A 16925-nucleotide genomic window follows, 5' to 3' on the forward strand; every position below is an offset into this window, starting at 1 on the left:
GGATATTTCAAAACAGAGTGAGGTCTGAGGCTGTTGTTGAAAAAATGCAGTTTACTTAATTAGCCAAGGTAGAAAGGGGTATAAAATCTGTGTAAGCTTTGCAAACCAGTGCCATGCTGCAGCTATATATACATTCCTTCACCAATGGCATCGGTAATTTAGCACTGATATACAAAGGATCATGACTTGATCTGTAGTTATCTCCGAGGAAGATTGTGAACTTGTGCTGTTTTGCACTGTTAGTTTTGGGGAGAGAAATTACGAAGATCCCTGTTCCCCAGGGTAGTCCCTGAAGTTATTCTGTTTGCAGTGCTCTAGTCCTGTGGTTCTGGTACACCTGGCAATTTTTAGAGCGCAATAAATTCTGAGTCAGGGTACTAACATGTTGGTGTGGAGTCAGAAATACTGTGCAGTGAATGTAATACCAGTATGCCTCTTAAATAACTTAAGTAATCTAGTTATCTTCAGGTCCCATGTAAAAAAAAACAGAAAATCTTAGAACAAGCCGTGGACAGCTCTGGATATTTCAAGGCTCATGCAACTATGCCAGGTCCCAAGTCATGTTAGCAAGGTGCTTAAAAGCACTTCCAGCTCTGCAGCTAATTTCATTCAGGGCTTTGTCATGTTGCTTAGATGTGCTACCTGGGGAGCCATCTGTGGGGCTGCTAAGCTCAGTGGCATGCTCAACACCTCTTCTGATGCAAAGCAGTCCCTGATTTTAGAGGAGTGCCTCCCCAGTACCCAACTGTGTGAATCATTTCAGACGTTATGTCTTGGATCTGGAGGACTAAGGGGGTTAGCTAATGAATTACTGCTGAGTTTGGAGGCCGATTCAAGGAATACCCTTTTCCCCTGCTTTGCTTTTCCAGCCTACCTGTGAGCTGCCCACCCTGGGGCCTCTGCGGTGGGCACTGCCCCGGGGAGGCTGGGAGGTTTGCTCAGGAGCTTGGTAGTGATGAATCACAGAGGTATGGCATGGATTGATAAGGTCGTGTACTTTACGATTAGACACATCCTTCCTCTAACAGCAGTTCTTTGTCTCCATTTTGCTTTTGGTAATGTGTTTTGGCAGTTTGCATACAATGACTCTCCAAGCAGGAGCTGTTTGACTTGAGACAAAGTTACTATTATTCTAGGTAAGCTCAGGAAGCCCTCCTAATTTTGTTGTCCTCAGAAGGGTGACTTCTGGAATCTATTTAAAAGCCAATTAAGTTAAATCACCAAGGAAATTGGTTTTTTCTTGCAGCCTAGCTGTAAAGGACTTTCAGGTACACTGGTTTGTATTGTTGGTTTTTGCGCATTTTAAGTGAGGGCTGTAGAGGGGCATGTTCTTTATCTGTAACACTTGGAAAAAAAGTAATGTATTTCAGCTACTCATAGTGCAGGCGTGCAGCCTGGGAGCCACGGCAAAAGAAAACTTACACGGTCCCCAAATTACTGAAAAATACACACTATTGAAGTGCCTGCAGCCTGACCGACACACAGGTCTACCTCCTCATTTAAAATTGATGGAGAGCCCAAAGAACTGGGTAGGAACACTTCGGCTTATTTGGGAGATTTTGGACTAGACTATCAAGGTGTGTAATTTAGTCAAGTGCCTACATCTGTTTACAAACGAAAACCTTTTTGAGCTACCCTGAATATGGCATTTATGGTGCTACTGTCCTTTCTCAAAGACATCTCCGATGTCTCCCCAGGTAAAGTCTCCTGAGCTTTCTATGCTTCTCTTGACCTCTCCTTGGTTACAAGCCCCTGTCTGTGGTGCAGCCTCACCTCTTCTGCCCCAGTCTGTGCTACAGCGTCCTGTGGCTCCCTTGGACTCTCTTGACTATGCTGGCTCCCCTCCTCTGCTCTGTATTGTCGCTTACTGAATAGACTTGCTCAGCAGAGTTTTCATAAGGAAAACAAAATGAGGTAGTCATGGATGACCAATACTGGCTTTTCCTTTTAACTCAGTCGTAAAGCACTGTTGGCTCGCTGGTTTGGTTTCTACTGTCTATAAAAATGTTTTGTGCAAGAAGTCCCCTTTTTCCCATCGCCCTGCGTGACAGCAGTGCCAAGATGACCTTCTGCTGGAAAGTCTCATTGCTCAGTTGTAGCTGCTCAGTATGAGTTTCCCTGGCAACCAGTTTGAGCTGCACTGAACCAAAAATATCTCACTGTGCTAGGGGAAAGTCAGTTTGCAGACATGTATTTCTCTTTAATGACTTCTCTGGGTGGTACATGTGTTCAGCCTGCAGATGTCATTATTTGAACCAGCGACTGGGAGATGTGGTGTGCCCCTTTTCCTTACTCCCATAGGCAGCGAGGCCTGCAAGAAGGCTGCCCATGTGTGATTATCAACTGAGTTGTGACTGTAAGACCCATCATACTTACTTTTCATGGTACACTGTGGGTCTTGTCTTCTACTGAGAATGGTCTGTGCAGCAGACACAAAGTCTTCCTTGAATTCCTTGGATCTCTGCAAATTACAGGATTACGTAATCACAGAATGGGTAAGGTTGGAAGGGACCAATCTTGCCGTGTTGTTACTAACAGCTTTGTCCTTCTCATTTCTGGTGCATTTCATACATGCACCTTGATTTATAGGTGAGCACACAATGAGCTCCAGTTTTGCTGCCGTCTCAGTCTTCAGAGGCAGAGTTTGTGACATCTCCAATTGAACACACGTATAAATCTTTGGAGGTCAGGACCCAGCAATTTGCACACTAGAGAATGCACAGACTGGAGGTGTTATTTCAAACCTTCCTAATTCAGTTCTTGCAGATAATCTTTTCACTAACTTATGTGGAACACTGGTGTGAAGAAAAGCATTAGTAATTCCAGATGTGTTCTCAAGATGACAAAATTAGAGGAGATTAAATATGAAAGTAGTATGCCATTTTTAGTAACAGGTTCCCTTTTCTGGATTTGTAGGGTGTGAGGATTGCGGTAGAAGCCTTATAGGAGAATGCAAACTCCACGGACCACTCATCAAGGCTAAAGATAGAGTTATTCCCAGCCGAGCCCGTCTCACCCTACCTCACTACCTCACTTTGCGAGTGTTGGAGCTGCGAGCTGGAAACCAGCAGAGTAAGTATTTTAGCTCTTTTTCCCACATTTGAGAAAGAGGAGGCAAAAGTACTAGCACTGGCTTGTTTTCATGAGTAACTCAAGGCATAATCATTGGGCATTAGCAGTATGAAGACTACTTTATTTTCAGCTGGGCACAGCTAAAGCTCACAGTCAGCTACTGTTTTTTATGACTGATTTCTAACTTAGAAGCACAGACTGATGGCAGGACATTAGCCAGAACTGGCGTGACATTTAGCTGTGAGCAACCAGCTAGCTCTGTTCAGTCAATTCAAGTTTAATGAATGTTGAATTTGTATGTAATAGTAACAGCCATGCACTATTACTTTTTTTTTAACCCCAAACATGCAAAACAGGAAAGAGTACTCAATAAAAAGTCAGAAACAAAATTGTAAATGATATCACTCATCCACCCCCTGCAAATGCAAAAGATCACAGTGGGGTAATTTACATTTTGCAGCATCTTCAGTTCATACTTTGGAAAGACTGTTGTTTCCTTCTGAAGGCAAGGCAATTCGAATGCCCAGACTTGAACAAAGAAAAGACGTCCTTAGTGCACAAATTTTCCACAAGTACCTGTGTAAAAGTAGTCCTACCTAGATTGCATTTCAGAAAGAGAATGACAAAGTGTCTATTCTGCCACTCCATTGATATAAGTGTTGCAGAATAATGTTGTGTTTTTACAGATCCTCTCCTCTCATATTGGGAGAGAACAACCTCTCAGATTATGCCAACAAGGAGAGCACTATGATAACATCAGTTTGTAGGTTGAAGAGTAGCAACACATTTGTGTTGCATACTCAGTTTAATGTCCTGTCATGGACTTTAGGCACTTTTGCATTCAATGCAGTACCCATTTAAAAAAAAAATCAGTACCTATTTACATCCTTTTTAGATTCTTCACATTAGGGCTTACTTGTCTAGAAGAAGAATCCATGTGTTCTGCACTGTTTGTTTATCTCCATTTTCACAGCTGTAAACATATAGGAAATAGTTTGTGATGTCTATATTAATATTAGATTGGTCTCTTTTTGTTCACAGTCCTTGGTGTGTTTGCAAAGAAAGTAATACAGAAGAGAACACAGTTTGGTCCTTATGTTGGTCAACTGTCTACAAAACTGACCTGCTATGATGAGAGCAGGCTAGTCCTGCAGGTAAAAACCTATTGACATTCTGTGAAGTGCATATATATCTTTAGCAGTTCATGTGTATTTATGTATTTTAGTCAGTCAATTTGCCAACTGATCTAGTTAATTTATTGTGCTTTTGATATGTAAGTATGAATGTAAATCACATTATTAGGCAATACAGCATAACCTGAAGTACCAAAATGTTCCTGTATGTTGTGTTTTCTAGAATTTTGCTTTTCTACTTTCTAGTTTTACCATTTTCAGGATGTTGGACCTATCAGTCTAACAGCTCTTAATAAACTTTTCACAGAGCCTGACTACTGAACTGTCTTCCCAGATAACACAAAAGGATTTGTGCTTTACACCATGCCACTGGGAGGTTTGAGTTTGTGCACTGAATTAGCGATGGTGGCAGAAATACGCACTAAGGCACTTGCTTAGTAGGGAGGAACAGTGCAGGGATGGGAAACATTTCTTAATAATGTGTTAATTTATATTATATATAAACTTTGACACACAGTGCGCTACTCAGTTTATTTAGTCAGATTGTTTTTTAGTGCTGGTACCATCTGTTGCTGCACACGCAGGTTCTAATCACCTCATCTGGACCATGACACTATTGTTCACACTTTATCCAGCAAAAATAATGGCCTCACAGGACTAGCCTAGCTTAGACGTGCACATCCTTTACCACAGGAATTCCTTGGGAGTGATAGCTGATCGTAATCCTCTAGGTTCCAGTCTTTGCATTTTGCTGCACGGCGTCATGCCTGAGCACACGTCTTGTGTCATACAGCAAGTCCATGGTCAAGTCACAGCCTCTGTCAGGACTTCTCAACAGGTCACGGTTCTTCCAGAGTTTGTATTTCATATCAGGCCCTCTAACCCCCCAGTGGAGAGACACCAGCAGCAGCTGTCCTGTGACACGCTTTATGTCTTTGTATGAGCTTCTCCGGAAGCTCAGGGCTAGAAAACAGTGTGTGTTGTGAAGAAAATACTTCACATAATTCTGTTTGAGAGCAAAAGTAATAGCTTCAGTAGTTGCCGTAAACTTCATTTGCACATGGAAGTCATGGGAATGATCTGCCAGGAGAATAACACTGCCAGGAGAATAATCTGTGGGATTTTCATGGCATATTGTCACCAGAAAGGATTTGCTCTTCTCCATAACTAAGTTTCGTCAGTCTTTTTATGAGACACTTTAATTCTTACAAATGCAGAAAATGTACTTCTCTAACAATGGATGGATGAGCTAAGCACCCAGTTCCTTCCTCTTCACCAAGCCATTGTAAACCACACCCTATCCTCTATCACTCAGCACCGTTTGCTTAAAAGTATACAGTGATAAGCACAGCTCTGGCTGATGAATGGACTGTTTCTTCAGAAGAGGAGATTAGAGTCCCAGATTTCCTACATGACAGCAGTAGCTGCCTTGACTTCTCTCTACCATGAGTATGTGACCAAACTTGTCCAACAGGCAGGTGTTTTCATCGGAAATGTGATGCAGTTAGATAAAATAGTTCCCAGAAGCAATGGAAATGCAACTTTTTTTTGCAATTAATTGCTCAGTTACGTGGCTAGTAGAACAGATACGTGCTGTGCTCACAACTGTTGTCCAGCTTCGTTGGTCAATGTTTGAGACACTATTGCAGAAAAGTAACTGTCTTGTTGGAAGACAATAGTATTTACCTCACAGAGGCATCTTCTTGGAAGGGAATCTGGGAAGAATGAAGTAAAGCAAAAAGAAAGAGATCTTTCTGGCACAGTTGTTCATTTGTATTTACTTTTGCTTGTTAAGGGGAAAAAGACAAGACTGTTAAAATGCCATTATATTGTATGTTACCTCTCTGAACTTATTACACAAGTTATACAATTGTTCCATGCAAAATGTAGCAGCACTGAAGTTTGAGATTATCAAGTACCCAGGAAGTAGATTAAGGCATAAAGCTTATCTTTCTACCTGCCTGCACTTAGTTCTTAATAATATTATCTCTATATAACATAAAAATGATGAAATATAAACTGAAAGTACATACAAAGACCTACAGTTATTTTAGTAGCAGGGTGCTCAGCAGGTATTCGTTTGTCACTTTCTTTTGCAGTTAGTATTCTTTAAGAGTGATCTATTTCAAAACAACCACAATTTCAAAGGACATATGACCAAGATAGGGTAACTAACTGATAGCTGTGACTCCAAGTTAAAGAAAACTAATGTGCTTCTATGCGGGACTTGGTTTTATCATGTTCATTCTTCCCCTTTGTTTCAGGTATTGAAAGATGGAGGGAAGTACTTTCTGGACACTCCCAATGAAGACTGTGGAAACTGGATGATGTTTGTACGGCTAGCCCGGAACCAAGAAGAACAGACCCTTGTGGCTTATCAGCACTGTGGAGAAGTTTACTTCACAACAGTTAAGGTAGTTAAACTGACATTGCTTCACCTGTCATCCAAATGGAAATGTATAAGCAAAAGTTCTGAAAGACCAACTCTTTTAAAGATGAAAGATTGATTATATTCTGCCAACTGGATCTTTATTGCACACTACCTTTTATGTCACTTAATCCATTGTAAAGCAAGCAGTGTATGGGGTTTTTCAGGAAAGGTGGTGTGTACCTGCTGTTGTGGGTAGTGAAGAAACTGAGCAGAGGAAAACATAAAAATCAATCATTCCTGATGGTGGTGTTTAAACTGCATTTAGTAAAGTTTCTCAGTTCCAGATAGGTACATGGTAAGATTATCTAGCCTTGTTACATTTGACAGTACTTCATTCTGGAAATAACAAACACATTTCCTTTGCTTTATTACAGTTTTGGACATGTGGTGTTTTCTGAGCGCATTACCAGGTGGTCTAGTGGTTAGGATGTGGCGCTCTCACCGCCGTGGCCCGGGTTCGATTCCCGGTCAGGGAACTCCCCCGGGCAGATGGAGCTCGTCAGCCCTGTAAGGCCATCCATCTAAGAGAAGGTCACTCTAAACAAACCTACGTCCTGAGGACCTCACTGCCATTGTCCAGGCTCACTTGGCCCCAGCAGATGAACCTTAGGATTAAAGGGTGGGCTCAGTTCAGCGCATGCTGTGTCTCACCTAAAAAATCCATTGCGCAGGCTCGAAAGGTAAAAAACCTTTCCCAAAATCTTTGTTCGGAAAGACTGGCCATACTTAGTACCAGATGCTCAGGAACAGGGTGTTAAGCAGAATCTTTATGTACTATTTTCCATGCTCATTAAATCTGAAGACTTAACTGCATAACTAAGCAATAACTTAGCAACATGCAAAGTTGCCATGAAATGATCAGTTTATGTTAGAGATTCTGGACTGCATCTTTATCTGTGGAGAGAGAACAAAGTGGTCTCTATTTATAAATGACACTGGAACATACAGTCTTTTTAGTTGTTTTGGCCACTTTCTCAGGCAAAGTTTGTTTTCATCAGAAATAACTTTCTTGCATACTTGGGAAACTGAAGTCTATCTGTTGAACATAATGCTTGTGTGTCATTGTGAACAACATTAAAATGTGAAAAAAAAAAGGAGTGGATATTAGTCAAAAGAAGTTACTCTGGAATTAAAATCCAGCATTTCAATTTCATTTGGCACACATTTCTGTGGCATAGTAGTGTTTACTGTTGTTTCTCCATTTTTGTTTTTCCACCTGCTCAGTAAGGAAAAATATTTACTGCACAGTGATGCTGAGAGAATAAGTTAATAGTGATAACATTTCATACCCTCAAAGTAATTTATAACAGTATGAAGTATATTTGGGGTTTGATTAATATTAAAATAATTATTAGGGGGATAAAAGAAAAATGTGAAACGGTATGTGCTATTCTGAGACATACTTAGGCTGTGTTTGAGATTCTCATGCAGTCCATGCCATTTGAGATTTCAATATGATTTTAAGATTGCTTATAAGATTGACAGGATTACTAATACTATATTTGGGAAGCATGAACTTTTCCAAGAAGTAGTTGTTATGAACTGGTAACTTACAATTTCCAGTATAATTTAAGTACTATTGAACCAGCTCTCTGCTGACTTCAGCAGAACCCTGCTTATTGGCATTAATGGAGAGTTGTATCCTATATACTCACACAAAGAGTATCTTAGGGTTAGGCATGTGTCTTGGAACCTTTACTGTGCTGTGTATCATAGGGCATGACTTGGGTTTTATTTCTCCTGAATCCCAGTATCATTCACGGTACTGTGTCATCCTGCAGATTTTGTCCTGGTCAGTGAAAGCAGTAGCCTTGTGCTACACTTAGGCACACTCTTCTTGTCATGCTGTGGGGCTGCCTTAGGGCTGACTATGAAGTATGTTAAGTTGGGGACAGGATCGGCTCCTTTCCCCACTGTTTTTACAAAAAAAATAGGATTTTGGTGACATGAAACTACAGCTACTAAAGCATACATGTAAATGACATACTAACAGTACCATTAGCTGCCTTGCTGACCTAATGGCTGCAGTCCCTACTTTTGAAAGGTATAGAATTGTGAGGAAGTAAAAATCATCCATGGTTGTTGTTTGATCCCAGGATAGTTTCACATGGGCACTGCAGTAGTTTTCTTTTATTGTCATGGATGGCACAGAATAAAAGACAACTTGTAGTGGATTTGGATACTGATGTTTAATGTCAGTTTTACTGAGATTAGAGCTCTTACCTTACTTGACAATTTCACATACTGATGCACTTGCCCTCCAAGGTCACATTGACCAGGTCTCAACTTCCCACAGGGAAGATAGTTGCTGGTCCAGTAATTTTAGGCAGAAGGTCACGACAGTGTCATGCTGCGCAGTTGTTTGTGGGTACCAGTCTCAGGTGTCACTGGCCAAGGTCGCAGGACATCCTCAGACATTTGTACCTCTGAAGCTCCCCACAGCTTGGTTTTCTCCATCGAAATAGACTATGTGGAGGAGCACAATGCATGATCAGCCTCGTAGCTGGTGGCTCTGCCTCATGTCCTTAGTTGAGTGGAACATTCAGCATGTAGCATTTCTGTTTAGGCCAGGTGTTATCAAAACGCACAACCAACCCATACTGATTGTAGTTAGCAAGTAGGCTTGTGCTTGGGAGTCCAGAAATTCAGTTTTCAACATTATATGCAAAATTATCCCTCACCTGTCAGCATTCACAATCTAAATTGTCTTTACCATGCTTATCCCACACTGATGTTATAAAATAAGTGCATTTTATGATGTCACATTTTGTAGAATAAGACTCAGCTGCCCTCCTCCTGGGCTGGTTTGTTTTTTTTTTCAGTGACACAAGTTTAGCTTAGTTAAAATAAAACTACAAACTACAGTGCAGTTTGGCTCTACCCCTGTAGCAGCAGTGTTGGGTTTTATTATAGATGAAGAAAATTGTGTACAGGGTCAGGGAGTCATATAAATCATGACCCCAAAGTTTAGTTTTCTCCTTTGCTTTTAAAGAACTAACAGATCTTTAGCCAGTGAGTGTAATCACTCCTCTCTTCTATTTGCTGTTCTATTGACTGAAAGTATTTGTCAGAAGAGGTCATAGTCCAGTCCAAGGAAAGATTTGGGCAAGCATGACTGGATGGGAGACGGCAGATTATGGGCTCCCTTAATCCTGTGGGGGAAGGCTTCAGTGGAAGGAGGGGAGAGTTACAATAAAGCACACGCTTAATGAGCCTGACACATCAGAGCTAGCACATGGAAACATGCCAATTTGAGTGGCAGTCCACATATTGGTCGGCTCTGCACCCATGCTCAGTGTGACATATCCAGGAGGCATCCAAGCTGTTGTGCATTCATGATGGGTTTTTCCTTTGTCTGTACCCTGTAGTTAAGTGTTGTGTCCAGTGGGCTTCCAGACATCAAGGAATGGGCATGGGGTATTGCTTGGAAAGACTGCTGGTTATCTGAACATCACAGAGAAATACATCTCACTGATCAAAGGTCATGAGGATTGAGGCATCCCTCCTGCTATTGCCCCTACCCCCCAAATCTCTGCACAATTCTGCTTTTAGAAACAGAAAGTGTTAAGCCCTAGTGGGTAATAATGCTCAAAAAGTGCTTGAATCTTGAAACTAAATTACCAATAATTTAGACAGAGTCAAAGAGTGTAGTTTGGGTAAGGACAACAACTTGCACACCCCAGCCCCTCCAATCTTCCATATTATTTGGTTTAGGAAAATAGGCTCAAGTAAACATGTGCTATATTTTTTCCATTCACAGCCAATTGAACCCCACACAGAACTGAAAGTATGGTATGCTGCCGATTACGCCAAATTTATGGAAGCTTCCGCAGTCTTCATTAAAGAAGAATCAGATGTCTGTCCTTTGCCTCCAGTCGCAGTAAGTACCCCTAATCTGTATTCAGACCATCACTATACATAGTAAATTATAGTTTATTTACGTGCTTCTTCTGTTAATGTAACTCTGGTCATGCAAGGTTAGACTATAGAGTAGTTGGCTAACACTAAGCCAAGAGCAATTTTAACCAAACAACTACTCAGAGAAAGGCTGCTCTTCCTCTCCTATGTTTGTAATCCAATGGAGCCATTAGATGTAGTCAGAAATAAGAGGCACCGCTCGATGTATTGGGAAGACTAAACACTGTCACTAATTCATGCATAACCAAGCAGTCCAACCTCAGACTTCTTTCACCGTTTCCCCTTGTTATGCTCTGACCAATTGGTCGGATTATCCACTGATTATTTCAGTCTTTCCTGTGCAACAACCCTTCTAATCCCAATACCTCCCCCTCTGATAGCAGAAATCCTTAAACTGATAGGAAAAGTTTATAAAGTGTTGAAAATGTGGCTGTGAAAATTGATACTCAAGCTAGAAGGAAATGTGAAACAGGGAATACAAATGAACTGGGAATTCATTCTCCAAGAAGGCATATGAGGCCTTCAGAGTATGCCCCAGAAGGAAGGTGTGAGAGAGCCACAGCATCAGACATGAGTAACAGAGAGGAGGGCTCAGTCTGGAAATAAAGATGGAATGGACTCAGCCTCACCATGCTCTCCAGAGCAAGCTAGCCCAGGAGCAAGGGAAAGTAAAGTCAGTTTATGAGAAGCTTACATAAAAGATAGACACAACTGAGGAAGTACATTGTCATGTATTAATTGGAAGTACATTTCATCAGCGATTGGAGGTTTTTTGTATTTGTTTTTCATTAGAAATTTTATAATGTCAGTATTTAAAGTGAATTCAACTGAATCCAATAGAGCTCTTATTTCCACAGAGATAGTACTTCCAAATAATATACTGTATAAAAAAACCCCAAACCCAGAAATAATTTAATACCTCTAATTCAGGATAGGCTTGAGATCCCTAAAACCAAAATGTTTCTTATTCGGTTAATGAAAATCTAATGCCAAATGTCAAGCTAAGTGAGGAAGCCTCTCCTGGAGACATTGACCATTGCTGTCTGGTAAAGCATGGAGTCCATCCAAAACACAGGGAAATCCTATATGGCTAAACTACATTAGTGTGCAGAAAATCAGACATTTTTGTGAGGTTGCAATAGCAGATAAATTATGCCACTCTAAAGTACAATTTTTAGCTTCTTTTATAAGTAATTTCATAAATGCAACAAATGTAGAGACTTTGAAATTCAGTAAGCGCAGATAAACAAAGATGAAGGACTTAGGACTGTTACAGTAAATGCTAAAAAAAACCAATGTAAATCAGTATTTAGCCAACCTTTTTTTTCCTTCGAGTTTGTATTCTTAGAGAGAATCTACTGTCAGTTGAACACTGGTGTGGTAGTACATAGAAGTAACTATTGCCAAAGACAACAATGGATATGGGAAAGCCCAGGAGAAGATTGGTGAGAAGAATATGACCTTTCCTTAGAATGGCTAATAAGAAAGAACTGTTTCTATTCTCATTGCAGAAAGAGCCTGTAGACCCTTGGATATGCTCCAGTTGTGGAAGCACTTTTGCAACTTTTGCTCTGCTGGAATCTCACCAGTGCATCCATAAAGACCGAGTCCTTCCTACGAGGTTCAGAGCACCAAATAAATTGGGACCTGTAAAAGCAAAAAGCAAACTCAAAGGGAAACTAAGAGGAGCGTCATTAGGCAAAAGCATTACTCAGTGCTTTGGGACCATTTCCTGTTCCTCTGCTGCAAAGTTTAGCTGTGCCAGCTCAGGAAGCACTTGTGATGCTCTCGTGAGGTTTATACCTAAATGGAGAAATGGTCGGTCTTCACTGTTGAAGGGAAAAGAAGTGAAGCAGCCAGACAGTTACCCCTGCCGACTCTGTGGGAAGATATTTGATTCCTTTGACAAGCTCACGGTCCACACTTACACGCACAAAGGGGAGCGCCCCTACAAGTGTTCACAGCACGGATGCACAAAAGCCTTCATTTCCAAATATAAACTGCTCAGGTACAGCTCTGAAGGCATTCGTTTTCTGCTGGATGTGAGGGGTGTTCTAGTGACAGTTAATCCCTGAGTTCCAGGTTTTATTATTCCTATTTGGGTAGAATTGGAGAAAACTAGTCTCCCTTAATTGTGGTGGCTGCTCAAAAAGACTGTGTTGAGCAGTTTTAACCTACTCTATGATTTATGATTAAAACCTTTCCCCCCCAAAAAAATTTAGGGTTTTTCTAATAACCTGGGAACTTGAAAAAAGGCCAGTGTTTTCAAGTCTTGAATCTGTGAGAGTAAATGTGCTAGAATAAATGTAAACACAAGTAACTTTTTTGTGTGTGTGTTCTGTTTTTTTGTCCTAGGCACTCTGCTACTCATTCTCCACAGAAATCTCACCAATGTGGCTACTGTGAAAAGACCTTTCACAGGAAAGACCATCTAAAGAATCACCTTCAGACTCATGACCCTAACAAGATGGCCTTCAAGTGTGAAGAGTGTGACAAGAAGTACAACACCAAGCTAGGCTATAAGAGACACTTGGCTCTTCACGCTGCCACCAGTGGGGACCTTACCTGTAGGGTATGTGCCCAAGAGTTTGGCGGTACTGAGGTTCTGTTGGAACACCTCAAAAGTCATGCAGGGAAGCCAGCTGGCAATATGAAGGAAAAGAAACATAAATGTGACCACTGTGAGCGTCACTTCTATACCCGTAAAGATGTGCGGCGTCACATGGTGGTTCACACAGGCTGTAAAGACTTTCTGTGTCAGTTTTGTGCCCAAAGGTTTGGGCGGAAGGACCACTTGACACGCCATACCAGGAAGACTCATCCACAGGAACTGCTAAAGAGCAGGTTGCAGAATGGTGACTCAGTAGGTCTCCTTGACCAGCTTTTTCCATACAGACTGAAGGAAGATGCCAGCATGCTGTCCCCTCTTCCTGAAAGGGTCTCTGTGCAGAATGGTATTGTGAATAGTTCAGAATCAGAGGAATACAACTGTTCACTTCTTCATTCCCAGCCAAGCTTACAAACTGCTCTTCCTCTTGAACCTTCTCCTCACTTGCAAAGGATGGGCTGTGCAGACAGCCTTCCAGCTCTCCATCCCACACCATGTTCAACAGCCGTCCCTACCAACCTGAACCTTCATCAGCCTAATAAATATGACCTTAGTTCTACCTCACTTGCAGCAGGATCCCTCAAGAATCTACCAATAAAAGTGGATGTTAAAGGTTACAACGTGCATCTTCTCGAGGACCTGCCGTTACCAGAACCTCAGTCTCTCCACAAAATCAGTATGGAAGAAGCTTCCTCAGGGCCTGTAGGGGATACTAACAAGTACCCAGCGCACAAAGAGACAGAGGCAGCCACTGAAACTACAAGTCTGCCTTTCATGGATCTCACTCATGTGATGAGTTTCTGGCAGCTCCCACCAGGTGACAACCAGAACACTGTTGGGGACTTCACAATGGCATTTGGCCCAGAGGAACCATCACACAGGCTGAATGGCCTCGGCCAACAGCAAGGTCTTCAGCTAGCAACTGGTGGGATGGCCATAAACCAGCTGCATCATTTTCCTCGCTCCTTTCCATCCACTACAAATTCTGTAACCTTGCCTCATTTTCACCATGCCTTCAAGTAACTATCACCCTGTGTGGGGTTTTTTCCCTTTTTTTTTTCTAAGACCGTGCTTCTTACTTAAATCTGTTAGGATGGGGTGGTTTAGGTTTTGTTTTGTTTTTAAGAAAAACTGCCCCAAATGTTTTCAAAGCGCATTATGAACATGGTAGTTAAATTCAGGATGTTAATAAATAAGAAGCTCTATTTTTCATACTACTATTAGTTTTTTTAGCATATGACAACAGTAGAACTAACATATTTCCCTCAGCTCCCTCTATATTTTTGTTGTTACCTTTCATGCAAACAACTGAATAAATATCTTCAACAATTGAAAAGTATCATAACAGGCACAATAAAACTATGACTGCTGCAGTAGCAGAAATAAGGTTAGGGGGAATGGGAAGAACGGGGAAATCACGGAAAAATCATTTTAATGAGCCATAAATCACAGCAAATTTGTACACATGGCAAATGTAACAAACAGATTATCAACATCACATAGATTTCTGTTAAGCACTTAATTAATGAAGTTCATTAATCTTTATTTTAAATCTGAATCATTCCAGGAGTAAATCTTACCTCCTTGTTTCACTTTTTTCAAATGAAGATCATCACTATTGTGATTATGTTTAACTAGATTTTGTTTTCTGACATGCAGTTCAGCTGTGTGCATCTCATGCCTTTTCCCTTGGGCTGGAGGTAACTATCACTTCTGAACGACTATGTAAGAACTGCTATTTTGTATATGTACAGTTTTCAGAATGGAAAGTGAATTGTCTCAAAGGTTATAACAAAACTTTACTTTTCATTTACAACCAGATCTGCCAAGGTATCAGGCACTGCTTTCTCTCTCTCTCTCTAGTAAAGCACTTAAACCTTTGCTTAAATTTAAGCATGTTCTCCCATAGGGTCAACAACTTGATTAATTTAACATTTAATAAAATATAATACTTCCTACCTAAGGAGCCTTTATTCACCTTTTGTTGATAAAAATGGCCTTTCTTTAGTCTGGGATATGATAATTAATTGTAACTATCTGAAACGTGGGCTTTCAGAAAGCAAACCCTGGCCCAGGGGAGCCTGCGCCCAAGCAGGACCTCTCTGGGGCCAGGGGCATGTCCACGCACATAAGGGCTGTGGTGGTGAGCTGACAGTAGGCCAGGGTCAAAACCAGGGTCAGAATCTGCCTCACAAGTGTTGCCTGAAATTAGCGGGTGTGATAACAGTTCAGGCCATTTTAATCATGGGATTTTTCCTCAGTAGCACTGGGACAGCTACATTCCAGCATTTGTTTCTTCCAAACCAGAACCATGGGGACTTCCGTTTTGTTTCCTGGGGTAAATTGCCCATGAATATTTCCAGTTGTCAGTTTGTTGGTGTGACAGTCCTAGCACCTGATGCATGAACGAGCAGAAATTGCAAAAATCACATTTCCTGATAGATGACATTATTTAAAAAAAAAACAAACCAAAACCAACAAACTCTTCACAATTTGGTTTCTTACCTAACCCATAGTTAAAAAAAAAAATAATCCTGGCATTAGTGGATGATACAGTGACTAATGGATTCTGTTGCTGCTAAAACAGACACGAAATTTCTGAATCTGAGTAAATTCTCAAACCCCAAGAGCTACTCTCCCATTAAATCCAAAAAGAGTTCATAGTACCTAATGATCATTACAAATGTAGTATGAAACATGCATGTTCTCTTCTCCCTCATTAGTTACAGGAATATTTTCAGACAGGTTCAAATAAAAAGTAGTTTTTAAGTTATTTCTGTTTTGATGTTACTGAGCTACAATGACATTGTACAACTTCAATTATCTAAATACTCTTAGAAGTTTATTGGTACTTGGATTAAGGAAAGGTTGTATTATTACAGTTCATGCGATAATATCTTCTGCAGATACAGTGCTGAGGGGTGTTTTTTGTTATGAAAATTTTTGGCATAAGGCAAACCAAAAGGAATCTTAAGATCATTCTTGTAATGACAACAGCAAGAGGAAGAGCAGGTGCTGCATAGTCATGCCCAGTTAAGAGTTATTGAAATTGTGAGTTCCAGAACAGAGAAAAAGTTCTAATCAATGTTACATGCACATTCTACAGCTAGGCTCTTATTTTCATCTGGACTTGGAAAGGTGTGTTTATATTCACTTACTGCATTGTTTTCCTTGTTTGTGCAAACTGTATTCACTTGGCTTCATCCAAACTTCTGTATGTACCTGTAAAAAAAAAATTCCCAACAACTAAACCACAACAAAAAAAACTACTCAATTTTGTAGCATTGCCTGATCATATACACATTTTGTCATTTTGATTTGTGCTTTTATAAGAGGTGTAAATAATTACTGAAGTACTTGTCCTTGAATTAAAATGTGATGTTAAGAGGGAATCATTATGCAAACACTGAGCTAAAGTGGCACCTGTGTTCTTTCTGCTGTCTTTTAGCACTCTGTAGCAGGGTGCCTGAGCTCTGACCTGTCAGAAGAGGTTCTGCTGCCTGAACTCAGCCTCTTCTGAAATACAGAATGATAAGCAGCTGAAACCAATGCATATCTAGCTATGGGTTAAAGACCAAATCTCATTCAAATAAAATAAAAATTACCGCTTTTGATGCGTTTTAAAATGCTTAAAAAAACACACAATGATGGTGTTGGCAAGTAAACCACAGAAACAAACCTTAAATGTGTAGTCATCATCATCATCATCATGGCTGGGCTTCGCGAACGAAGATTTGGGAAAGGCTCTATCCACATTTGTTGC

At 40.7% G+C, this 16925-nt stretch overlaps 1 protein-coding gene across 5 annotated transcripts in view; it reads left to right on the forward strand.

Moving 5' to 3' along the window:
• PLAGL1 (PLAG1 like zinc finger 1) overlaps positions 1 to 16398 on the forward strand; it is a 48857-nt gene extending 32459 nt beyond the window's left edge. For 4 of the 5 annotated variants that reach the window (XM_027689312.1, XM_027689327.1, XM_027689337.1 and 1 more), the window contains 6 exons: positions 2917 to 3072; positions 4114 to 4226; positions 6470 to 6619; positions 10397 to 10516; positions 12066 to 12562; positions 12910 to 16398. In XM_027689312.1, the coding sequence (XP_027545113.1) occupies positions 2917 to 3072; positions 4114 to 4226; positions 6470 to 6619; positions 10397 to 10516; positions 12066 to 12562; positions 12910 to 14185 (2312 nt within the window). In that variant the 3' untranslated portion in view covers positions 14186 to 16398. The remainder of the gene's footprint in view (positions 1 to 2916; positions 3073 to 4113; positions 4227 to 6469; positions 6620 to 10396; positions 10517 to 12065; positions 12563 to 12909) is intronic. The other variant, XM_027689345.1, reaches the window with a different exon arrangement.
• The last annotated feature ends 527 nt before the right edge of the window (positions 16399 to 16925 follow it).

Source organism: Neopelma chrysocephalum, unplaced genomic scaffold (genome assembly GCF_003984885.1).
Source record: "Neopelma chrysocephalum unplaced genomic scaffold, ASM398488v2 Primary Assembly neopelma1_23, whole genome shotgun sequence".
In the NCBI taxonomy this organism is placed as follows: domain Eukaryota; kingdom Metazoa; phylum Chordata; class Aves; order Passeriformes; family Pipridae; genus Neopelma; species Neopelma chrysocephalum.